General features: G+C 33.7%; 2 protein-coding genes across 15 annotated transcripts; one reads left to right on the plus strand and one right to left on the minus strand.

Moving 5' to 3' along the window:
* Window positions 1-934: 934 nt before the first annotated feature.
* LOC125214363 (ubiquitin C-terminal hydrolase 12-like) lies at window positions 935-18829 on the minus strand. Of its 13 annotated transcripts, XM_089067961.1 has the most exons (34): window positions 18554-18829; window positions 18303-18372; window positions 17565-17709; window positions 17314-17471; window positions 16064-16126; window positions 15861-15985; window positions 15558-15776; window positions 15371-15479; window positions 15172-15287; window positions 14850-14948; window positions 13406-13515; window positions 11848-11922; window positions 11281-11359; window positions 11038-11175; window positions 10852-10932; window positions 10644-10763; window positions 9756-9878; window positions 8000-8077; window positions 7834-7922; window positions 7588-7696; window positions 7048-7116; window positions 6851-6961; window positions 4947-5002; window positions 4659-4836; window positions 4490-4591; window positions 4311-4382; window positions 4093-4158; window positions 3392-3457; window positions 3056-3142; window positions 2835-2951; window positions 2657-2731; window positions 2413-2484; window positions 2225-2306; window positions 935-1559 (listed from the first exon to the last, which is right to left on the minus strand). In XM_089067961.1, the coding sequence occupies exons 1-34, from the start codon at window positions 18689-18691 to the stop codon at window positions 1516-1518; spliced, it is 3441 nt and encodes a 1146-aa protein (XP_088924087.1). In that variant the 5' UTR covers window positions 18692-18829; the 3' UTR covers window positions 935-1515. The 13 variants fall into 13 exon arrangements, 9 of the variants coding, with proteins under 9 accessions (XP_088924087.1, XP_088924086.1, XP_088924085.1 ...); XM_089067960.1 differs by having other exon boundaries at window positions 2835-2942; window positions 15861-16126; XM_089067959.1 differs by having other exon boundaries at window positions 2413-2481; window positions 15861-16126.
* A 4260-nt stretch (window positions 18830-23089) lies between these two features.
* On the plus strand, window positions 23090-26554 carry LOC125214097 (uncharacterized). Of its 2 annotated transcripts, none has more exons than XM_089067967.1 (8): window positions 23090-23497; window positions 23602-23655; window positions 23849-24019; window positions 24099-24257; window positions 24820-24969; window positions 25064-25180; window positions 25527-25640; window positions 25719-26554. In XM_089067967.1, the coding sequence occupies exons 1-8, from the start codon at window positions 23204-23206 to the stop codon at window positions 26235-26237; spliced, it is 1578 nt and encodes a 525-aa protein (XP_088924093.1). In that variant the 5' UTR covers window positions 23090-23203; the 3' UTR covers window positions 26238-26554. The 2 variants fall into 2 exon arrangements, with proteins under 2 accessions (XP_088924093.1, XP_047970934.1); XM_048114977.2 differs by having other exon boundaries at window positions 23092-23497; window positions 25739-26554.
* The last annotated feature ends 360 nt before the right edge of the window (window positions 26555-26914 follow it).

Below are 26914 nucleotides of genomic sequence, written 5' to 3' on the forward strand. Positions count from 1 at the left end.
ACTACCAATTATATTAGTTTTACTTTTAACCAATACTACTTATTCATTATAGACTAAAAGTTCAATTTTGGTCTCTTACATTTGCCTTAAAATTCTTTTTATTCTATATATTAAGTTTGTCCTTTTGGTCCCTACCATATTATTTTGGTACCTTTTGGTCCCAACAAGGTCACAAACTTAATATATGGGACCCGAAAAGAATTTTATGAAAAATGTAGGGGACCAAATTGGACTTTAGTCCTAGATTATAATTAAGTTATTAAATTAGTCAAACATTTTAACCGTTAGTTTTAACAAAAAATGATTATTTTGGACCAAAACAATATATTTAGGATCAAAAGGTACCAACAATATGTTAGGGACCAAAAAGTCACAAACTTAATGTATAGACCCGAAAATAATTTTAGGGTAATTCTTCTTTTTTATTTTGCTAATTTTATATTAAAATGCATCTCTTTCATCAATGAAAATATCTATAATGAACGACGGGAATATATTTGTCTTCGGTGCATGGAACTGACATTCTTTTAACCCTGAGAGTATAAAACTAGTATCTCAAAAATTAATTCATTTTAAGTAAAAAATGAAAAAATAGGAAGCACGTTTTTTCATATTATTACTTTTTCTATTATTCTCTTATTATTTTCCTAAAATAAATTATTAAAAGAAGCATCTATAGATTGAGATTTTGCTTGTAGGTATGTGTTTAAGTTCATATTTTTGCATTGAATTTTATGCAATTGTGTAAACTCCTAACATTAATGTTAATTTCTTTATCTTGTTTATCTAGCAACTATACTACCAGAAAAGCAAACAGCCAAAGGCGTATTATTTTCAATTTGCATATTAACAAGTTTATTAGCCCATTCAACTCACGCAGTAAAATGGAGAGAAATATCGAAAAGCTAAATAAAAATAGGACACAACACAACAATTACCACAAGAATTATTACTCTGAAATCAAGTTCAAAGGTAGTTGTACAACATCCAAAGCTCTTGATTCTGCTTTTCTTTTCCTACTAGTTTTATACACATGTACATCTTAGAATTGAAACCAAAATCTTGACGACCCTTTCTACAGCGCTAGCATACACAGGCCAAAATTTCAATCTAAGAACCTACGAATCAACAAAATTTACTAATCGAACCATCATCTGATGGAAGCCATGGTAAATTCAGACAACAAAGTATCCATCTGGAGAGATCTCACATACTAATATCTGCTGAAGAGCTTGCAGCACTGGTTTTTTAGAATCTAACAAGTGAAATGCATTTCTGAATCAATCTGTGGTTTCTGATGAAGACCTTGCAACAATGAAATGTTACAATCTAAACTGTGAAATGCATTTCTGAATCAATCTGTAGCATGCAACAATGAATGTTAGAATCTATACTGTAAAATGCATTTCTGACTCAATCTTTGGTTACAGGGTGTCCTCCAAAATCTTTGGCACGAAAGGAGAAAGAAGTGCCTCTGGTAGTTACAAAACTCGACCACTCCAGAATCCTGTTCCATTACCCTCTTAATTGTATATCTTCACAACAGATGGTTGACGACACTGAAAAAGATTTGGTAACCACAGATATTAGTGCAACCTATCCGCAGCATCCAAGAACAATTTGTGCACCATAGCAACTCCAATTCATGGCAATATAATAGATTCATAAGCAAGATACAACACTTCTTTTTAAGAACTACTACTACTTATAAACCAAAATGGGAGGTTGTTATTGAGGGTTCAATTTATGGTCCATCAAGCGCCCCATATGCAGACACTAACACTTTTTAAGGTGTTTAAACTAAACTCATATTTTTTATGTTAACAGAAAATAAATATATATATATCTATCTTCTTTAGTTATTTATCATATTTTTTATGTTAACAGAAAATAATAAAGATTGAAATATCAATACTCAAATATGGAGTACTTGGTAACTAAAGGCTTACATTATATACTAGTATTTCATAAAATTCAACGACAATTTTTTCAAGGAAAATGAGAACAAATTCTTATATGCTTATGTTTAGAAGAAAACTCAACACTTACTTAGGTCCTTACATGCTACTTAGTTGATACTATAACATATTAATAATAATAATCAATAACAATAATAATAAAGAATATAATAAGAAGAAGAATAATCATAACTAAATCAAAATATATTTATAGTAAGTGGCTGCTGGAGTAACATATTAGTATAATACTAGTACTAAATACTTACTAGACAATTTTTTCCAAAACTTGGAAAGGATCGTGGCCTTTAGCAAGTGTGTATATACGTATGTAGATCTTAAAGCAAGAACCTAATATGTTGAAGGAATTGATAAATGTTATCCAAAACTTTACAGAGTTTAGGTAACTGATTGAGAATTGGCGGAGAAAAAGCAAACAAGTGCTGGTTCAGAATACCTGATTAGCTGCAAGAGGCCTTTTGTGTTCCAACCCAAGATACTGCTCCCAAATATAAATGCTGCTTGTCTGCTGGCCCGAGATTCAGAAGAATAAATACGAATATTGTGAGATGTTGGCTCATCTTAACAATATAATATCAGTGGATGCTCAACAGAGAAATGAGAGGGGGTTTTTTTCCTTTTTGATTCTGTGTGTGTAAGGAGAGCGAGAGGGAGAGTGTGTATAAGATACAAAAAGAGACCTGGAATCGAGAAAACAAAAATTCTGAATTCTCTAGGTACTCGGTTCGATCTTGTGAAACAAAAGCAAATTTCCACTGGCAAAAAGAAGACAAGACCAGGGGGCAATAAGTTATCAACAGATTTTTAAGGGTTAGAATCACTTAAGACCTTAACATAATTAGTTCTCAGGCATACAACCTTAGAGAACTCTTCATCTGATACATCTAACTTTTTCTGAACACGAATCTTGACATTAGCTAAAATCTCGTCTGCATGAATGGCCAATAAAAAGGGCTCTCCAAAATTCTGAATTTTCTGCCACAAATATTGTGATAACAAATAACAAGGCATCAGAGTCATTATCCCAAGCATGGAACGGCTCATAAGCATCGACTACAATAGGTATAAACCAAATGTACCGCTTTGTTCTGATTTCCTTCATTCATAAAGTGATATACATGAATCAAGCGATCATGGGGACCGAGATGTTTCTCTTCTTCAGGTATCTGCAGAAATAAGGGGAAACTGTTGAAGATAAAGAATGACATAATTTAGTTAGGCGCATGCAGGGGCTAAAAAATGGCAATTACTTGCGTATGGGAAATGATATTGAACAAGAGAATTGGAGACCATGGACCTTAAAAGCACTTGCATGGATGAGTATGTAATGCACCCACCAATCAAACACACACACATGCTCGTGGAAGGAGGGGGGGGGGGGGAGGGAGGGAGAGAGAGAGAGAGAGAGAGAGAACCTCTTCTGCCTGTAAAGCCAAATAGTTGTCATTTATGCTTTCTATCTTTTCACCTGAAAGAAATATCTGAAAAGAAGTCCCTTTTTAGTACATAATTACTTTCTGATACATCAAGGATATGATGTAATTAACAAACCAAAAAAAGCAGCTTCTTGATCTTTAGTCCATCTGGCAGCCTATGTCAGATGATTCAGATCACACACCAGACACAGGGCAGCTCTAGGTAAAAAACTAACCCAAACTAACAAATTAATCTGATTGTTTCAAAGTCCTTAAAGTTCACTTTTCCTCACAGTCACCTACCAAGCACCAGCTTAATGCCACTTACATAATTCCCTGCTAGTTTCCGATTTATAAAAAGCATGTAGCAACATATCTTTCGTCGATACTCCAAAAATAAATTTTATTTAGCTGGAAGCAATATAGCATGGTAATTGAACGTTTTTCTTCAACTATAAACATACTTCTCCAACTTCTTAGAATATGTGGTGATATCCATAGTTTTAAATGACTCACCAATCAAGTTAACACATCCAAACCTTGTGTGAAATGTGAACATGGTCCTCAAATTTTTTAGTAAAGACAAACTAGTGATTAGGTCGTAACTAAATAAAACAATATATTTCTACCAATTTTGTTACTAATATAATCAAATGAGAACAAAGATTTATATACAAATAATGAAGATTGGAGCTGAAGACCTTGTAGATCTTGTGGGCGAATACTTCCAGCAATCTGAGTTCTACATCAGGACGAGACAGCTGAATCTGTATAGCAATCAAAAGATGCAATATCAGTCAAAGAAACACCAAAAAACAAATAATCCTAGGCACGTGAAGAAAGAAATTCCAGGCTTTGTAAGATGAATCCCAGTGAAATGTTGATGCAATGAAGCATCATCACTGGTCCCCTAGTTTACCTTCATCCTGAGATCATCAAGCAAATCAGCCACAGTGCTATCTTTAGACCGTCTAATAGAGTTAATTTCCATCTAGAAATCAGAAAGTGTAGGAGAATAATTATTTTGTCAAACAAATAGCAGAGGGGTAGATGTGTGTGCCAAGCACAATTAATTTACTAACTCAAACTAGAATATACTTCATCATTTGTCCCATGACGGAAAGCCACTCTAAGCGTTCTTAAGCCTTCCAATTCTGGCAGAGGTATATCCAGGACTTCATAGTACAATATATCAGAAACCTGACCAAAACAATAACTATTCAATATTTCAGGTAGTAAACATGTCAATTCAGACTCTTAGTCATACCTGATTGTAATGCAGTAACATATCTAGTAAAGTATCTACTCCTCTATACTTTATAGGATGAGGTTTAGGTTGTTGGGTGAATGAATTGCATGACGTGAGTCTAATTTTAGTAGGATCATTTAATCCAAGTCGGTGAGCCACTTTTTCTACAACTTCATCATATTTGTCACGCTTTGACCTTCATAGTGTATACGTATACATATTAGAAATTAATACACATATTAATGTGATCAAACTAAGACAAAAATGATGGCTTGAGTTCAAAATTTTGAATAATTTCGCACTTACAGTTCTAAACCAAATTCATATACTTTAGTCTTTTCTAGGGGCCGAAAATGAATAACCTGCAAAATAGCCAAAATAGAAGATGAAAACGACTCCATACACAGGTATTTATACATTAAGTTTGTTCGTGCTATCATCAGATTTAGATTCTAGACACGCAAGGTTCACAAGGGAAACTGTTGATAAAAAATTGGGATATTGCTAATGACAAATGTGTCCCAAAAAAATAATCTCAAAACAACAATTGAGGAAAACATAAATTAACAGAAAGTGTACTCAATGGAACAGAGCAAAAAGTGTTTGCACCCCGTGTTATTAGTTCCAAGGTAGAACCTTTATTTTCAATCATGCTTTACAATACAGGCCATGTCTCAGGAGTAGTAGCCTATTTTTATATCTTTCCTCTATTTTTCCTTTATAACAGAGCAACTCAGCTGTCAGTACCAATTTTTCTTGTTTTGTACTCAAAGCCTAAGACGCTAATGGCAGTCACATTTTCGTGATGCTTTTCTCATGGTTTGGGTTTACCTCTGGGGTATGCTTGAAGAGTGATATTCCCTTTCTCTTACTAGCAAGATAACACTGTATCTATATCGTATACTCTATGCATATGCATGGTAGGCTGGTAAGACATAATAGCATCTCAGCAATCAGTACCAAATTTTTTGTTTTGTACTTAAAGCCTTAGACGACTAATGGCAGTTACATTTTTATGATGTTTTCTCAACGTTTGGGTTAACATCTGGGCATGCTTGATGAGCTGAACATGGAGCCATTCCCTTTCTCTAGCCAGCAAGATATCACTGTATATGTGTCTATATCGTATACTCTATGCGTATGCATGGTAGGCTACTGGTAAGATAGGAGAGGACCAGGATAAAGAGATAGATGTAGCAAGGATCCAGACTCAGTACAGCACCAGAGGTCCAGATCAATGGACTGTTTTATAAGATAATGTGTGCATGTCAAAGGAGACAGTATATCGATACATTTTATGGGTTGAGAATAATAAGCGCTCAGGATGTAATAGGCAAAAACCATCACATCACATAGGATTGAATCTCCGTGGATGCTAACAAGCACGCCTCAAAGCATAAACCTAACATAACTCAGTAATGACAAAGAATTGTAAGGTCTCAAAAGTCATATCCATAAACCTAATCCACAAATTGTAAGTCGGTTACCTATACAGGAGTGTAAGGTTAGGAGAGAGGAAGGTCAACTAAGAACTAACAGTAAACAAAGGACATGTGAAAGGTATTTAAATTCAATTTCATAATCCAACTAAGAACTACAGAAGTAGAGATCAGAATTGAGTCAAAAAAGAAATACATAGAAGAGAGGTAGACAGATCGAGCGTGAAAAAGAAACAAAATGCATGGTAGGTGTGAAGGTCAGGAGGGAGGGGAGGGACAGTTGAAATTTTCCGACAGATTCATCAACAGAAAAGTGAAAGGCTGAAAGCTATGTGCACCTCTGAACACGAAGTTTGCAATTCCTAAAAGACAATGTAGTGTTATGCTAATGACAAGGCAGATCCCACAAGAAGAGAAATTTTTCCATAAGAAATGAAAGAGATTTCAAAATCAATGGTGCACGGAGTAAGATACGGAAGGGATTTCAAAATCAATGGTGCATGGAGTCTTTCCAAGGAGCAATATAAAGTGAAAGCCGCTCAGAAAAGTCGCAAAACCTTAAAAGGATTTGAATGAATATGCTAAAGATGTTCATATTGGACCATGAGTTATTCACACCAAAATTATTTTTCGAATCCCAACAAAAATAAACAGGAGTTCGTGATGACAGAAATAATGCAACACTTGTAAATACATAAAATATTAATTTGACATGAGAAATACGCAAAATGTATGCTATATGATATTCACCAAATTTTAAATGAAAAGTACTTGAAGATTATGGTGGTAGTCAAAGAATGACCGAACATCTGGGTAACGAAGACGCTGGCACACTTCGGTTGGAAGGGACTTCTGAAAGCAAACTATGTCCCCATCCTCAAGCTGTAGTTAGAAGACAAAGCAAATTGATACCAACATTTTTTTTCTCGCATAACGCATGGTATACTTACAAAAGTACAAAATAATACCTGGCTAGATCTAAAAGTTGATCCCTTCTTCATATGATCACACAACACATTAGGATAAAATCTTATTTCCTGACAACCAGAAACAGAACAGATTAATACCATATGAAAGACAGCATGTTAACCAATTACATAAAGAGACTTATTCAGTGAGTTCACACTACCAAAATAGCACAGCACACCCCAGAAAAACAATGCTGCCATAAGTATCTACTCAACCAGAAGATGAATCAGATGATGGGAAAGGGAGACTTGTCGTGAACATTCCAAAAAAATGACAGTTGATATCCTGCCCCAAAATTCTTTAACTACTTGATGTGAAAGATGAGAATAGAACAGCCAACACATTACGAGGATAGGAAATGGGACAGGATGATGGTAGATGGTTAACAGGAAAAAGAAGAGTATAAAATTAAGAAAAATGTGTTTAGCCTGTTGAAAACAGACATATACATAAACATGGAAGTGAGGCTAACAGTGGTTTAGAAAAAGCCAGTGCAGTCCAGTCCATCATGTATTAGTTCTGATATTTAAGCAACCAACCTCATAAAGATCAATATCTTCCTCAGGAGTATAGCCAGCCATCTCATTTAGTCTAGTAAAGATATCTACTGGCTTTCCCAAGTTATTCACAAAAAGTCTACCAACATATCTGGCATTAAACAAGGAAAAATAATGTCAAAAAATTGTTCTTATTTTCACCTCTTGGAGATGTCTATTTCTTTGGTTTTCTGGAGATGGTGTACATAAAAACATATCAAAACAATGTAATACAAACTAGAATAATACCTAAGCTCTTCCTTTTCTGGATCATAAAGCTTGAAGAATAACAAAATGTCATCTTTTTCCTTATTAGGGAGAGGGATAGGCAGTGAATCCTGATTAACAACATACAACGTTATTAGCACCAGTTATAAGGAGGGGCTTACTTTCTCATAAAGAACGGTTTCATTACCGGCCCAGATTCAAACTCAAGGAATAGCCTCAACTCTTTATTCTGAACTTTACTAGCTATACTCATCAAATGCCCAACCTAAAAACATGTGAACCCTCAACATGAATATACACACAACATAGATCATTGTGACAAAATAAATTTCAAAGTTGTCTAAATTTCATATAGGAAAGTACTTATACATGTAATATCAATATAAACTGATAGTGCTTGAAAACCAATGAGTTGGTGTATACTATAAAGGAAAAAGGACATTCATCAGCGGTAGTTGCATGATTATTAGACAAGGACAACAATTTGTTTAAATTGTCTTTTTAAAATTAGTATTGTATGCACTACTATTTTATGCCTGAATTAAAATGGTAGTATATTATATACTCCCTTCGTCCCAAGTTAGTTGGGACATTTCTTTTAGGCACGGGATTTAAGAAATTGATTTTTTAAAGGTAAAATTAGAGAGAGTAAAGTAAGAGAAATGTAGAGAGGGTAAAGTAAGAGAGAGAATCAAGTTTTTACCAAAGAAAGAAATGACTCAACTACCTTGGGACAAACTAAAAAGGAATTAGTACATATTAGAAAGGAATTATACCTCCTCGACATTGATAATCTAATATCTAAAATGTACTACTACAGTACTACATTAATAACTAATCCCCCCTGTCTCTTAAAAATTACAAGTATTTCCATTTTGGTATGTCCCTTAAAACTAAGCAATTCTAATTTAGGAAACTTTTAGTAACATATTACCCTTCCACATCATTTTATTTAAAACTTATACTATTAGAATTAATAATTTAATGTTTTGTGGTCCTCACTATCCAATAACAACACTACATAAATAAACATTGTGGACCCCACAATCTTGTAACACGAATTTCCTTACCCAAAACCCTTTACCAATTGCGCAGTAAAACCCATGCCGTTTCAAAACTTTACTTGCTATTTTTAAGAGACGGAGGGAGCATGAGATATGATAGCATATTGTATTAGAAAACAAACTTTTTATCGCCTCAAAGAATATTGTCAAGATGTATAACCATTTTTTTTTATTTTCTTTGTATATAACTAATTTCATGTTGGAGTTATTGGATGATGTGTCATGTATAAAAGAGATTGAAGATCAAAATAGCGACGTGAATTTCCAGCGCTGGAGGATTGAAAGAATTTTCTGTCAATTGACATTATTAGAGATTGGACGGTGTCCAATCAGGCTGATGAGGCCAGAATCAGAGCGCTTAGAAGCTGCCTACACTGCACTTTTTGACACCAATTATATTAGGCTACAAAATCAGTTAACACCTGAGAAAATCTCAATATGTGAGCAAAAACGATAGCAATGTAGGAAGAAAAGGCCCTACATACGAATGCAGAGAGGTCAATTATATTTAGTTCTGCATGTAACACATAAAGTAAAAGATGAATCCATAGCCACTGGGAGGATGGAGCAGCAGCTCCACAATACAGGAGCTGAGGTCACTTGTGAACACTCAGAGCGTAGAACACTACACATTCTAATCAAAAGATCCCTTATTACATATATTCTAGGTGAAGGCTTTTTTCCCCCTATTCTTAATGTGCTAAAACATTATTAGTTGAATTTAGCACCAATGATCCCTATTGTATTGCAAACAAGATGGATGAATAAAAATTATAGTAGTATATGATAAGCCCAAAGTCATAGATCAGTCAACACAACAGAAATACAATATAGTGACTTCGTAAGTAGTCACTTTTATAGGCAGCAAAAGATGCTTACAGTTTGTGCTTCCTCATCCTGTGTCAATGGACGAACGGGACGATAAGTTTGATTTAGGCGCTTTTCCCACAGCCAAAACCGTTGGAATTGCACCGGTATGCCGAATTCATTTTCAACCTCTACCTGAGGATTATGACAAGTTGATGTTAACAACAATAGAACAATAATTACAGCTTCAACAACTGATTGTTGAAAAACACTAACATGTGAGATGACTTAGCCTGATGTTAACAACTAATTATTTAATAAAAAATTATAGAAGTGTAAGTCCAGAAGAACATACTAAATTAAAAGGGCAAAACCTAGCCTCAAGCTGACACTGAAACCCATCTGATATACATTTTCCTTCACTTGATATTTATAGACAATAGTCTCAATTGGAACACTTACTAATTTAATGAGTAATGACAGACAAAAAAATTGATAACCAAGGCAAAAATGTGAGACTTTTATTTCAATTGAACTGAAACTGATATGTTTTCCGGTTACAATGTTATATCATATGATTCATATTGACGTTTCAGTCATAATTACGTTTTCCATCTACAGTTAAAGTTAGGCCTACATTTGAATCTAATCTTTTAGACTTTTAGACTAATGATAACCTTAGGAGTTAGGACAATTTGTCCTTTCTTTAGGGATATGCACATATCCATAATAAATAATAATATTCTGGCTTCCACACGCTTTATGATGAATTCCCAACTGTGCAAGTCCAATTGCCGTTCACTCAAATATTAACCCTATTCACCACAATTATTTCCAGATAATCTAGCTCAACATCATAAAGGTGGATTTCTCATGCACTAGAACCTACTTCTAGTTAAGTGATGCCGCTGAAGTATTACAAAATTAACCGTAGCGAAACATTTACTCATATTTATGTACCTTGAAAACATTAAATGGCATCAGCTTCTGGACCCGGAGGCTCTTAACCATATTATGATTGACTAAATCAAAGATAACATGACGTCCAATCTGCCAAAAAAAATCTCCATCACAGGCTACCTGGAAGCATCATGCCACTTTCTTATTAGTTGCAAGCTCTTACATTAGAAAGGTCATAAAGTTAAAACTTGTTCCTTAAATTACTTACCATTACAATCGTGTAAAGATGAGCTTCAGATTTGTATTTCTTTTTTTGTTCTTTTTCTTCTTGTTCTCTCTTCAGCTTCTCCTGTTTAACAGTTCAAACTCTAGTAAGGCCACATATAGTAAGTAAAAGCAAAGATTGTTATCTTTGAGAAATATGAAAAACTATATGCTGATATCAGAATCTAACCCTAAGACTCTCAGCAATATCCTTCTCATCGACATGACACATAATTTTATCCTTGTCACTGTCACGTATATACACCAGCATATAAGCATTTGAGTGTTTGGTAAACTTGTTGACTCCCTGAATCGTCTGCATCGGGTGCTGAAAAGATAAATGAAAAAGGATAGTGTCTCACAAAAACATAAGAATGCTAGCCCAACCAAATCAATCTATATATCACTGAAGAATGATACCACAAAAACGTACTTCTTCTTCACCACCATACTGCTCATCTAATGCATTTTTCACATCTTCTTTTGTCACTCGTTCATCATCAAACTTATACCTGAGAGACATTTAGGATTATTTGCTGTATGCAATTCAAAAACAAATCCGTTTGTAATCTTTCTGTAAAAAGCCCATGGTTAATACAATCTTCATGATTCAGCCAAGGGGTTTCTGAAAGTTTTGGGGACAATCATAAGAAAACCACAGTGAGGGATGCTGACTGCATAATTTTGTCAAAGGGACTAACTCTCCCGAGAATGAACAGCCATAACTATATTTTGATTAAGTGACAAGAATTGACAAGAGAATGACACAACAAATTCTTCCATTCAATCAACAAAAAGAGAGTCATTATTGCAAATATAATTCCTATGCTCAGACCAATTCCCAAACAAGAGAACACATGAGCTTAATCCTTAATGATGTACTCATGATGTATCACAAGCAACTCAACTCACTAAACGCTGTCAAACCATAGGAGTAGTACTTTTTTTTATGCTGCAAACATGAAAAAAAAAAAAAGAAGTTTGAGAATGAAGTGCATACCACTGGCCGGAAAGAGTAGGCCGTATAAAGGCATAATAGTGACCACCGTGCACACCACCACTATGGACCAAAACACTGCGCGCGAACAATATAAGTTGAACTAGTGAAAAGATATAGCATAAGATTTTGGATATATATATATACATACATAGATGGATCGAGAAAGACTATAATTAAGTTACACAGAAACAGATTTTCAAGATATCAACTTAGGCATATACAGAAATAAATAATTTATGAAAGTAAACCTTGTTCAGCATTTATATTCACATTCTGGGAGAATATATTTTTACAAAATTGTTTGTGAAGCAGCAACATAATTCAATAAACCAAAAAAGGAAAAACAACAGTTTAAATAGAATATGGAATTCACACATATATATTTAAGAGTGAACAACAAAAATGGTATATGAAACTATGGATAATATACGATGCATATTTGAGGTACTTCGTGAAAATAAATTACATCCGGGGTCTTGAACAATATTTTAATTCATTTGAGGTACTTTTTCTTTATTTTTGGATATTTTTGCCCTTTCTTTACTTTTTTGCATTGAAGGGTATTTTAGTACATCTAAAGTATTTGTTTCTTTCTTTTCTAATTTATTTGAAAGTTATATCTCTCATATATTCACACTCTTCCAATTTATTTATGATTTCTATCATCCTCTTTATCTTTTCTCTATTCTTTCTTTTTTATTTATTTCCTTTCCTAAAATTATTAGTTATACTTCACAAATAATTAATATTCTAAATACTGAATGAAAATAATATACAACGAAAAATAAATTCAAATTTATATCATATTTTAGTTTAATTAAAATAATAGTGTGAATAAATAGTACTATTATACAATTATCGTTAAAGAGTAAAAGCAAATGAAAAAAGGAGAGAAAAAAATAAGACTTTTAAATATAAATTTTAAAAATATGCAATTAATAATACTGTATTATCTATAACAATCTTGAATTTTGTAAAAAAACATATACAAATAATTGAATTTGAATATAAACAATATTATAAATTGAAATTAATTATATGTGAAGTATAACTAATAATATTAAGAGAGTTAAATTAAATAAATAAGAAAGAATTAAAATAGAAAAAGATAGACAGAAGAATTGAAATCATAAATAAATTGGAAGAGTAAGGAATGAAGAGAGGGGAGAGATAGAAACCATAAAAAAAAAAAAAAGAAAGAGAGAAGGTGATACAAAGAAAATGTCAATTGTGCACTTGAGGATAAAAAATGTGAAAAAGCACCTCAAATGAATTTAAATTTTGTCCAGATACCTCGAATGCAATTTACTTTCATGAAGTACCTCAAATATGCATCCAGATACCATTTATACCATTTTTGTAGTTCACTCTATATTTAAAAATGAAAATCTCTCTGAAATAATGGAAAGTAAACATCTTGCATTTTTCACGCAAGGCATAAAGGTTGAAGGAAAAGTGATTAACCCAAGAAATACTTCTATATAACCAAATCAGTTGAGTAAATTGTATTTTTTTCACTGTAAAGCTGGGACTAATGGTAGAAATCTCATCATCTGACCTGTGAAGTGTATAGAGGTTACAAACTCTTCTATCAGCATCAGGTGACAAGTATTTGCCATCATCTCTATCAAGATCAAGTTGAAGAGGGAACTCATAGCGGTCATTTATCTGTGTCATCGATATCAAGAAATTAGGTTACTCACTTTGTAGGATAAAGAACAACGAATACAAAGCACAAATATGCCATAAATCACAGCTAAAACCAACTACTAAAATGAAAAAATCATATACAACAATAAAACAGCAGGACCATAACTCAAACCTAAAATTTGGAGGCTTAACAGGAAAGATAACTAATAATTGACTCGAATTGCAATAAGTTCATCATTTGCATTACATAGCAAGTTACATTCGGCCAAGAATAATACCCATTAACTCGAATTGCAATAAGTTTATCATTTGCATTGCAATTTTTGACATACTTCAAATTTGCAAAAATTTGGTCAATGATTTTAAAAAACATTCCAAAATCTTCATCTACATTACCTTTGAACCCAATATTCATATTAAGTAGCAGACTATAAGTGCCAGTCTTTTCTACGTCTTTTAGTGGAACAAATATATTTTGTAATGCAACTTAAGTAGAAAGAAACTATTATAGGCATTCTTTACTAGCTGTACATACTATATAACCATATTCAAAGTAGAACTCATTCTTCTTGTCACAGTGTATTGCATGTGGAAACTCTTCATTGTATGTGGAATGGAACTTCAATTTAAAAAAAAAACTATAACCAAGAAACATTACTTATGTTTTCCCCAATAACTAAACTAGCTACTAGGATCCCTGATTAGGCACACTTGTTACATTTATCTGGAATTTTTCTAATTTGTGGTTAATCCAGCTTCCAGAAAAAAGGGCATAGAGTATGTGTTATCGAAAACACACTTTGCTTATGCGTTTCTAAAAATGCACAAGCCGTGTGCATTTTTCGCTTAATATAAACAACCCCATGGCTCTTCCCCTCTCCAAATCTGCTTTAATACAACCTATACACACATTTTTGGGACCATTTCAAACATTTAGTCATGAATTGAGGTAAGTTTTGATATTTAATTATCCTCAATTTTGTTTAATATTACTATATGTTGATGTCAAACTTAGGGTTTCAATAAATTAACTTTAGTTTAGGGATACATGCATATCGTTAATTAATTATATTTAGGGTTGATTAGAACTAAAAACTACGTTTTGGATTAATATGGTAATTTGGGTTAATTCTCCAACATGCAACTAAACACATACACTATCTATAGAGAGGCTATTCATATCATTTGTATATCCAGATTCCAAGAGTGCTAAAACACAATGCTCAGACAACTATGGTTTTGGTATCAGAAAAAACGCCATCCAACCTTGTACCATGTGGCAAATATATAGTGAATCAGGAAAGCTCGTACGGAATAGAACACAAAATTATGGAGTATTTTTTAAAGCTCACCTTTCCCATAACATCAGACACAAAGTCATACTCAAACCGCTTTAAGTGAAGCTGGAGAACTGGGGGGAAGTCAATAAAAAGCACTTCTTTCTTAGCATCCTGAAATAAGCAGAGCATTAGCTTTGAGCAGACCAATTACCGAATTTCTTTTCTTTGTTAAGACAATATGATCATAAAAGAACAGGAAAACAAGGCCCCTGAATTTTACAATCACAAGAACAGCATTGCTCATCACTGAGCTTATAGCTCCATCATTAATGTACATGAGAGTTAAAGCAACTAAAGTAGGCATAACATTGTAAAATCCAGTTAACTTGAGCACCTGCAAACCATGCTGTTCAGCATGATACTTGTTATCTCCATCTAGATTTTCAACCGCAACATACTTGTCAAAAGAAGCATAGACATCATGGCAACCTCTGACATCGAGCTGAAGATCTGTGCCATGGAGGAGGAATTAGAACCGAGCAAAAAAACAGCAGTAAAGTAATATCAACAGAAAATCTGATCATGTTAAGTACCATAGAATGACTCTTTTCTACTAGATTTGTAATCCACATTAATGCACTCAATGCAGTTCATATGGTGCCCTTCAAATAACTGTTGTATGGCACCTTCCACAACAGTTCTCTAATGACAGTATCACATTAGTCAGTGAGTAAACAGTGTCCAAATTCGAGGAAATTGAGAGTACTAGAAACTAAGAACCTTCATTTTCTCTTCAAGCTTCGCGCAAAGAACTCTATTGAGTTCTTGTACGTCGTGTTGCAAGAAAGATTCATAGTTGTCCCATCCAAAGGATTTTGTCAACTCCTTTGTTGCAACACTAGTATCGCTGTACTGAAGCTTGTAAAATAAACGCTGCATAGCCAGAGGGATACTTGCAGATGGCATATCATTAACATTCGTAGGCATGTGGTACACAGCCTGAATTCAAAAGCAAAGATGTATGAGTAAGATCGTGAAAGATAACTCGGATCCGACTACATAACCCCTAATAAATATTGTAACCTTTCTGAATAAAGGAATATGGTACAGAGTTTGGAGGAGAGAGTTCATATAGCAGGTAGCCCCTTGGTTTTTAAGTCCCACGAAACCAGTTTCTTTCTTCGAATCATATAGCCATGGATCCATAACTGTGTCCACCCCAACCTCAGCTTCAACTAAACAAGTGTCATTGACAAGATAACCCCTGCTAGTATCATAAAGCTCACCAAGTGGCATAAAGGATGCAAAGCCCCAATCAATTTTTCGGGCACTGAATTGGTATTGTGTTTCTGCACAATCAGTAAAAAAATATTTCAATTACATTAGTAACTAGATTCACATCTCCCTTAGAACAGAATATTATCTCTAACTGAAAGAAGCAGCAATTTGGATGAATCATTTCATGTTTACACCAAAGCGAATTTGAATTTTACTTGGTGAAATTTTGCACAACAGTTAAATTCTGTACAGGCTTAAAGGGGCCCATAATACCAGGAGCTGCAAAAGATGTTAAGCAGTATACCATATTCTGAAACAAATTTAATACTGCTTTCATATATGTTATAATCAGCATATCCAATAGATATTGTCCTTTTCCGGAAAAAGAAACAATAAAAAAAGGTCACTAAATTTTACTGGAGGTACTCAATTTTATACCTACTTACTCAAGGCGTGACGGCACTAGTACTGACTACTGTGCGTACATGTCGAGAGCCACTAAAACCTAGACTTCATAACAACACCACATATGCATATAGGTAATTTCACTTCTTAACTGTGGCTATAGAGTTTGCCGAAGCACGCCGTTCTTGGGGGAGGCTGGGATAGCAACTTTATATGCCGAATGATATACAAATACCAGAAGTATATAAATAGAGTTAGAACAGCCAACGAAAAAATGACCCAGTGAATTTCGAACCATACAACCGAATGTTCAAAAACTAATTGATAAATGGACTGTTTTTCTCAATACAGAAAATGTGATTTACCAAACCAACTCCACACAAAAAAATATAGACCAAATGATGCTAATGATTATTCACAAGTAGGTCAATGTGGTATATTGGATCAAAAGCAAAAGCTGCATCAATTTATATAGATAAAGAGGCATTGGGAGAGCTGACATTATTAACTTTCATTCTGACATATTTCTATTTCCAGAGGGGATGAAAAATACAGTGCACCAAAACCAACCAAGTTCAGTTGAGAAAAAAACATACTGAAGCTGGGCTAATTAATTTTCATGGTTACTGTAAATTATACTGCAAATTAAATTAGGGTAAGACGTACAATTTTAAAAAGTCAACCCCTTTTCATCCTGGGTAAGATAAGTTATCTGGTTTAGAATGAAAGACTATAGATAGACTAGAATCCTAGATTAATTCACTTCAAATAGTTGCTATGGACTAAATAAATAATGCAAACGCAATGAGCTATTTACTATTTTACAGGAAATAATATATTATCCTTTCATTACCCTTTCTGACTGAATAACTGCTATCGACTTGATCCACAATAGCCAAACTGAAATGGGTATATCTAGTCCATCCATAAGGTAAACTGGCAGAATCAGTAACACCCAGATACATGGATAAGGCATCAATATCGTTCCCCTTCGGAAAAATTAAAATCTGCCTACAAGAAGGAAACACTGATGGTTAGCATTACATTCATCAAAAAGTCAATTGTGTCAATTGGAGTTCTCAATTTTTAGGAAGGAATAGTTACCATTTGTAATCACCAACATCAAATATTCCAGAATAGACCCTCTTAGCAGTTATCCTAGAAAAATTCTCAATCTTCCAAGTAAATTTTTTTGTGCGGGGAACCTCTGTTGGTTGGTTTGCAGCGTTATTTTCTGTTGCTTCTGGTTCTAAAGCAAAGAATGGGAAAGAAAATGAGAATATATGGCTACAGAGAGAGTGAAAGAAAAGCCAGCGAGGCACTGTCATTCATCTACGTATGCAGACGAAAAATTATCCTAACAAAATAGTACTAGTAGAACCCAAAAAGCACATAGCTCCCTCTTTTTGCCAATACGGAAGAAAACGTAATAAACATACATTTAAGGCATCACACCATTAGTTTCTCCAACAACATTTGCCTTCTAAGCATAGCTGACACTACATGCACATAAATAAACAAACAGGGCAGGTTACACGCAACCAACTAATTGTTCACCATACAATTTCTTGTGTTAGATTTTACGAATTTTCATGCAAACATCAAAGTCCGCGTTTAAAACCAGACAGCGAACCACCCCGCTTCACACCCTCATCTCTGTTTCCAGAATTTACACATAAAAGAGAAACCGTAACCAAATGCAACATATAAGAAAAACGTTTTTCTTGCAGAATGGCCACAATTATGAAACAGGCCAAGAATCCATATTACCTCAACACAGTTGAACCGCTCCAAGAAAATAAATAAATAATTTCAACATTTCTATCTACTTATTTGAGTTACCTTCCACTGCCATCGGCTCAGGTCCTTCCACCAAATCTGATCGAGGATTTAACATGTCCTCGTCCTCTTTCTGCCAGCGCAGGAAAGAACAGAGATTAAATAAAATGAAACAAAAGAGGCGGCATATCAAAAAAACATACTACACCCCAATCACTTGATCGCAAACTAAACCTAAACAAAGAGCAGTTGACTATCACTGAAGCTCGTTCTTGCACCGAAAGAGAGCTAAAAACACACATAAAAACACTCACGCGTGGCGTGCGTGTTCTTCCTGCCAATTCACACCATAAGACAAAACTTGCAGGTATTTTCGAAGCAGTTGTGAGTGAATACGGAAGGCGCGCGGATTCACAAACCTCATTTGCGGCGGGAAGCGTTATGGCAGTCATGAGAGAAGAAGTTGAGTAGAATTTGAGGCAAAATTAACCTAGATTGGACTGAAATTGGATTTTGATGGGAATTTCGCAGGTGTTTTCAGGTTTTGGAAATGGGGGGAAAAGGTGGTGGGGAGAGGAAATATCTGACGTGAACTTTTTTACACTTTGATTGATTATTTTTTTCAATAAATTTTCTCTATTTGGATACTTAAAAACAAATTTTAAAAATCAATTAATTTGATCTCGAAACCTATGCTATGCAAGTCATATGTGATGTTTGACCTTGAAACCTTGACGCTTATTTCCATTTTTGTTGGTCTTTAAAAATTTGTCATCTTTCAATTTTATTACTACTATTTTTTTGGGATCACACATTCTAATCACTCAATTTCACTCATATTTTATCATAAAACTAATGCACAAAAATGGGATTTATATGCCACTGACTTTTTTAACCCATATTCTATAATGTTTCTTAAAAATCATGCCGAGTCAAATGGTAACAAGTTCTTAGCGATAGAGGGAGTAGTATTTTTCTAGTTGGGAACGGTATTAATACTCCTTTGTCCATGAATATACATACTATGTCATTTCCGGTGTGTCTCTTATTACTTGTTTCATTTACCTTTTATAATACTCACAATTTGTTGTCTTTTTTTTAAAGAAGATCAACAATGGTTCATCATCCACTTCTATGATGATTCGAATTCTCAACCTATTGATTGGAGAGGAAGCATCTTATCAATTGAGAGGCACTTTATTGTCTCTCATTCTATTCATATTTCATTATATTTCGAAACCTGCTTTTCATTCATATTTTTAAAAATTCAAACCGAGTATGAATTAGAACAGTTCATATCTTAATTGAATAAAGGCCAAAGTTTGTGAAAAAAATCCAACTTTTTGAAAAATTTATAATATTAGGAGCTAATATCCCTTGCTCTTTTTAGTTTTGAATAAGATTTTTGCCTATTATGGAGTTGGGAAAATAAAAAATTGACGAAAAAAAATAATTGAAAATTGAAGATTATGTACGGTGTAGTAAAAGTGAAGAAATGCTTGAAATCTTTTTGCTTATTTCGTGTAGTGGCTCTTAAATCTTGGTTGGATTAAATCGTTTTTTCCATGCTTGTTCTTGGTTTATCTATTTATAACTATCTAAAGTGGCAATTGTGGAGATATTAACAAAAATGCCACTGAAAGTAGTTTGGGCGGGAAAACAAAGTCTGTTAATTAGGAGTAAAATATTCATCATCATAGAGAGAAATGCGGGGAAGTGTAGCAGCCTATACTTTAATATTTTTGACACCACTTTCCGATAAAACACACCTCTGGTGCAGACCTTATTACTTTCAGAGAATCAAAAATATATCCGCTTCTTCATAGAGTACATATCACAATAAAATTCACATATGCCCTCCATTTTCTTCTCCAGATTAATTCAAAGATCCGATCTTTAGCTGCTCAAGAAAAAGGAAAGGAAAGAGAAAGAGAGAAGGTGACGCCGGTGATGCTCGACATGAGATGGCGAGGCGGCGAGAGAGGACAAGTGAGGGAAAAGAGAAAAGCGCCGGCGTCGGGAAATGAGGAAGCCGGTGTTCAGCACGATGGTAAGGGGGAGAAGATGATTTGGTGAGCGCAACAGCGCGGCGACGGCAAGTGGGAGAGGAGATGTGGAGGCGTGGTTTAGTGTATTAGGTTAATTTGTTTTATATGGGCTTTTATTTTGATACATAATTTTAATTTTGGACTTTTATTTTGGGCTTTTAATTATACTAATATATGGTCTTTTATTAATACTAGTATCATACCCGTGCGATTCACGAACCAATTGGTTTTCTATATGCATTATTTTGAAACAGTGAGTTCACATTTATGAAATGAAAAACAATATAATTATATAACGTTCTAAATTAGAAAAGTATACAATAATAATTTATTTAAAACACTTTTTCACCTCTATTACTAAAAGGTCAACCACAAACATGTCGAATACACTTTATTGTTTAATAAAAGAAAACAATAAATTATTGATATATGCGATAGGGCATGATTAACATCTGCAAAACCAAGATAAAATATCAATATGACATGTTTCAATTTATTTAATAAATTTATTATTAAAGAGAATTTTATACTTTAGATACATAAATTTTATGTTTAATAATATAAATATTGTATGTATTCTGATTTTTTATATTTCACGACAATTTTGATTAAATTAGTGTATTCAATTATAATAATGGTGGGACATTTAAACTCAAAATACGATTTGGACATATGTTGAATTTTAGTATTTTCACATTAAAATAAAAACTTTTTTTTTTGTTTTTTTAAAATTTTATTCAAATTAAAGGAAGATTCTTTTCTTACATTTACACTCATTAATACATCTCTAAAATGTAAAATTGACGGTTGGGATTATTGAATTTAGTCTAATGTATGAAAATAATTACAACACTAATATGTCCCGTAATATTTTTGAGAATTTTGTATGCATGTTTATAACGATAGATTGAAATTATAGTCTAGGAAAAACATTACAATTGAAAGAGATTTTGTTTATAAGACCAATCATTATTACTATTATCGGTCTAAACAACAAAAAATAATCAATAAATACCTTCATTTTAGGCCCTTCCATGATTATGTGACGAAATTATGAATACATGTCATCAAAATAATCAATAAATATATATTAAAAGATATCTAAAAATCAACATTATCATCAACAACAAATATAATATGATAACATGCTAACCAAAACATAAAATTGCATAGAGTGATGGACGAATTACCGATAGCAAAAAATAATGAACTATCAAGCAAGTAAATGAACAAATCAAGAAATTAACCAATTATTATTCCTATTGGTCTAAACACTGAAAAATAATTAATAGGAAACACCTTTATTTGGTCTTCCATAACCATTAGCAACGATTCTGTTATTAAACATCGAGTATATATCATCAAAATAGTCTATATAATATTAAGAAAAGATACCAAAAATATAAAATCGTCAATAATAAATATATTATAATAACATAATAATAATAATAAAAAAATACATAAAATGCTATGCGAATTAAGAATAGCAAAAAAAATACTACATATTGAATGGATAAATAGATAATTCTTTCAAAATGATTTTGAAGGTCTTGGCCAAAAATGCTACTACATTACAATACTCATTTTCTTTGTTTGGTGCCTTTTCTCAAACATCCCGAGGCATACACACATATATATAATGTTTCAACTTTGAATCATGAAAAGAACATAAATGAAAATATAATGATAATAATGGAAAATAGAATGCACCATCCTCAACTTCTCGTAACAGCCAAAAACTTTAAATTTTTATACTCATAATGATGAATTTGCCACCCACTTTCTCATGCATTAAAGATTGAAAATTTAATACTATAAAATTGTATTTGGGGTAAAATTGTAACGGTAGTAACTACTCGTAGTCTACTACTAAGAATTATTATTAGTTTTTATATAGTATTAAATAAAATTGTAATGTATTATGTTTGAATTATATGCTTATTGTGCTTGAATTATATAGTAAGCTCAAAATTTATAAATATTCAAATTTATACCCAAAATTCATAGATATTCAAATCAAGGCCAAAACTCGTCTTTTATATGTGTATAGATGTATAGATACTACATAATTTCATTTGATTGTTGCAAGACATAATAATATAGTGAGTATATATTTATATTTAAATATATTAATTTAAGTAAATATGTTGACATTACTTATAAATACTACTCCATATTTATAGTCCAGATATACAATTTATAAATATATTTATACTTAAATTACTAAAAATATAGTACTGCATGGCCTATGGTTTTCTATTTTTCTATTTTTTTGTTTTTATCCATATTTTCCATTCTATAAATACACCATATTTTTATCTTCATTTCTCACGCCTTTCAATCTCTTTCCCCAACTCACTTCCTATCGAAGAAATTTTGTCATGTAACCATTGAAATTGTATTTTTTTAATATTGTCTTTTCGGCTTTTTAATAAACGAAATTTTCCATATTGTGGTCTTAAATTTATATCTATGTTGTGTGAGTAATTTTTTATTCTTCTCACAAATTACAAATGTACTTAAATTTTGTTTCGAATATGATATTTTTTTTGGATTAGGACTAGAGAATCATTCTTTTTTTTTTTAATAAAGTATATATAATGATAATTATTTTCCCAGCTTATGTACAATTTGTATTTATTAGCTGAAAATTCATTAGTCCGTGCGTAGCGCGGGTGCTAATACTAGTATTCTAGTAATGGTTAAAAGAGTTCGACAACTGCTTTTATCATTTATTAAAAGAAATTTGGACTTCATATAAAAACTTTGGGCGTCAATCTGTAGCAGCCCAGTGACAGGCCCACTTACTAACTACGCTTCCGTTTCGTTTCCTCTGTACTAATTGAATCTAGGGCTAGATTTTTTGAACCTCTGCACTGATTTCAATTCCCCATTCGCCGGGAATTGAATCCAGTAATGGGAAGGAGAGCAAGTTCGAAAGCGGCGAAGCTGGAGGAACATTCGTCGGAAGAAGACAACAGAAAGCGGAAATCCCCCACCGAAGCGGCGAGCGATGATGATGATGATGATGCCGAGGCTAACGAAGATCTCACCCTCAAAATCGTTCAGAAATCCATGCAGCGAGCCGCCAGGAATGATCCCCATGGAGACGGCATTGCGGAGGTAGTTGAGAATTTGAAGGAAGAGCGGAGTAAGAAAGGGAAGAAGAAGAGGAAAAAGAGCAAGGAGGCTGAGCTTAATGGAGATGCCGTAAGAATTGAGTCGAACTTGATTTATTTGAAAGTTGTTTACTGGTTAGTTTTCTTAAGTTCATGCTTAGTCACTTATTCAAGTAATTTGTGTCATGTTGTCAGGTAACGAATGAAATAGATGCGGGGTTTAGAGATTTCTGCGGTGAATTGTTTCTGGTATTTTACTACTATTATTTAACTGGCATAGTTTGATGTGCTGATTATGATTCATGTTTGTATTCATACAATGGGGAATTATTATACTGCTGGATATGTCCCTCTGAGATTGGGTGAATTTAATTATTTTCTCTTGTTAAAAGTAACCAAGCTAGAATCGTAAAATATGTCGTTTCTGTCTTTTATTGTTTAGGTGGATAAAGTTCAGGAGAACGAAGTGGATAAAGTTCAGGAGAACGAAGTGGATAAAGTTCAGGAGAATAAAGAACCAGAGATTATTGAAAACACTACCGAGGCTGCTACTGTAGCAGTTGAAACCAATCCTGTGGAAGTGTCAGATAATGCTGTCCTGAGGAAACTTCTTGTGAGTTTTCGTAACTTGTGCACAAGCATTGTCTTTGAGATGAGCGACCACTCCTTTATGATTGTTTTCGTGATCTCAGCGGGGGCCAAGGTACTTTGATCCTCCTGATAACAATTGGGGTGCTTGCTATAATTGTGGCGAAGAGGGTCACACGACTGCCAACTGTACTTCAGCTAGGAGAAAGAAACCTTGCTTTGTTTGTGGGAGTTTTGAACACAATGCAAAACAATGTAACAAGGTATATACTCAAGAAAACTACTTATTTGCACTGGCTTGATTACAAAATTTGTGCTTTATTGTCTGGATTATTCAAGTGGTTTTATACTGTGGCTAGATGGAAAATAAGTGCATGTGATTTCTTTCTCATTTAATTAGTTGACTTCATTCTTAGGTTTTGTGCTCGTATACTTTGGAAGGATATTGTTTGGATGGATTTCCTAAATGGTTCAGCCTGGTTTATAGTACTCCCTCCGTCCCACAAGAATATGCACTCTTTCCTTTTTAGTCCGTCCCACAAGAATATGCAATTTCTAATTTTGGAAACTCTTTTTTCTCTAATGAGGTGGGACCTATTTCCCACTAACAATACTTTAATTACTCTCCACCTCTCTCTTACTTTACCAATTTTGCATTAAAACCCATGCTAAACCAAAGTGCATATTGTTTGGGGATGGAGGGAGTATTTTTTAGGCTTTTGGTTAATGTTAACTTTTTTTGAAAGCATTGTGACTTATGGAATCGTGTCTTTGGAAAGATATTGTTCGATTTTAAATTTTATTCTATCTCCTTTAATTACACAGGGGCGAGATTGCTTTATCTGCAAACAACAGGGTCACCGTGCTAAAGATTGCCCTGAGAAGTACAAGAGTTCAAAGATATGTTTAAAATGTGGAGATTTAGGGCATGAAATGTTCTCCTGCAGGAATGACTACTGCCCAGATGATTTAAAGGTTCTCTCTCTCTTTTTCTCTCCCGGAAGATGAATTGCTGCATTATTATTTTGTTTTATCTTCACAGATTTTATGACACCTGAGTGGTATGCAGGAAATACAATGTTACATTTGTGGAATATACGGCCATCTTTGCTGTAAAGAATATGGTGATCCTGGGCCCAAAGAACTTTCTTGTTATAGATGTGGTCTCTCTGGCCATACGGGTTTGGTAAGTTTGATATACATTAAATGCGATCTTGGTCAGATCACAGGCATCGTTGATCATATAAGAAGACATACCTTTATAGGCTTGAAATTTGAATCTTCTTTTGGTGTGGTAGCCTTTACAGTCTAACCTATTAACTATAGTTGGCTTTTGCTTATGGAGCCAATTATGCAACACTCCAGGCTCCATTAACTATGGTTTTTGTTTTTGCCCTTTATGATGAGACATGAAAATTTTGGATTTATTATTACTGCTGACTGTTTCATTTACTCCTAATACCTGAATAAGTATAATGTTCTAGTTTTAGCCTCAGAATTCCATTTTCTGAAGTTGTTTCTGATTTCTTCAGGCTTGCTCTGGCTTCCGTAGCCATCGGGATGCCAATGATAATGCACCTGATAGTTCATGCTACAAGTGTGGCGTAGTAGGACATTTTGCTCGCGAATGCACCAGCTCAATGAAGGTGCGTCACTATGTTCCCTTTAGTCTACTTTCTAATCTTTGAATAATTGGTCAAGCTTGCTTATGATGTGACACTCAGTTTCTGGGTATTTTCACCAGGCTAGTAAGAGAAACCATGAAACATCAACACCCAGGCACAAATCTCCAAAAAAGAAGCGGGATCGTTCGGAGACCCAGTCTGTCCCGCGTGATATTGGAAAGTCACGGAAAGGGAAGAAATTCAAGGACATTGAGTTTCATTCAGCTGCAAAACCAAAGCATAAAGGTGGTTGGTCTACTGAACATCCTGGAGATTATCATAGCAGTAAAAACCAAGATAGTTACTGGAGATCCCCAGCAACTCCAAGAGATAGAAAATCTCGGAATCCCTATTCAAATGGTTATTATGCATCAAGTTCCCATTCTTCGAAAAAGCCTAGGAAGATCGATTTCAATGATTCGCCGTCAAACGGGTCGAGTAGATTTCATCAACGTAGACATTCAACATCAAGATTTGGCAATAGTGTCAATGGTTATGGTGGCACGGGAAGAAATGATGATTGGTGGTAGATGTTTTATTTCGAGGAGAGGTGAATGTGGGATTGCGATACCGGCCTAGGCCATACACGAGGCTGTTGGAGGTTGTTTGCCTGTTTTAGCCCTCCTGCAAGAATATACAAGGAGTGTGCTGAAAAGTGCCAGCCGCACTCCTGCGGAAATGGAATACTAATACCAAAGCATGCCCCTCCTTGCATACAGGATAATAGTGTCCCAATTGTTAGTTGATTTTGTTTTTTATTGGTAGTTTGTATTTTGATGCGTTCTTTATTTTAAGATAATATTTTTGCTCATCTCACCCAACTGGGTCTGTAATTTATAATCTTTACAATAGTTAAAAATTTTCAAATGTCATAATTTGTGCTGTATGTTTCCGAATTTCTTTATCTAGTTTCGTAGATAAATCATGCAGTCTGATTTTTCCCCTAGTCCAAGGTCCACGTGCTTACCATACCTCCAAAGTTATACAGTATATATTTATTTGTTAAGTTAGTGTAGTTATTCAATACAATACGCATGCCATCACCGAAAAAAACATTATAAAATGAAGTAAAATTAAAATAGACATTGAAAATTAGTTGTTATTTTTCACGTATGAACACCCGTATCTTTATTATTTTTATCATTAAACGAGTTATGACGTAGAAACACACTATATTCTTGACGAAGTTGAGTAACAAAGACTTAAAAAACAGAAAAATAAAATAAAATTTATTGGTGTCATCATATAGGTGAGTT

The sequence above is a fragment of the Salvia hispanica genome, chromosome 3, assembly GCF_029641045.1.
Source record: "Salvia hispanica isolate PSC_SH4W2 chromosome 3, Shi_PSC_v1, whole genome shotgun sequence".
NCBI classification, from domain to species: domain Eukaryota; kingdom Viridiplantae; phylum Streptophyta; class Magnoliopsida; order Lamiales; family Lamiaceae; genus Salvia; species Salvia hispanica.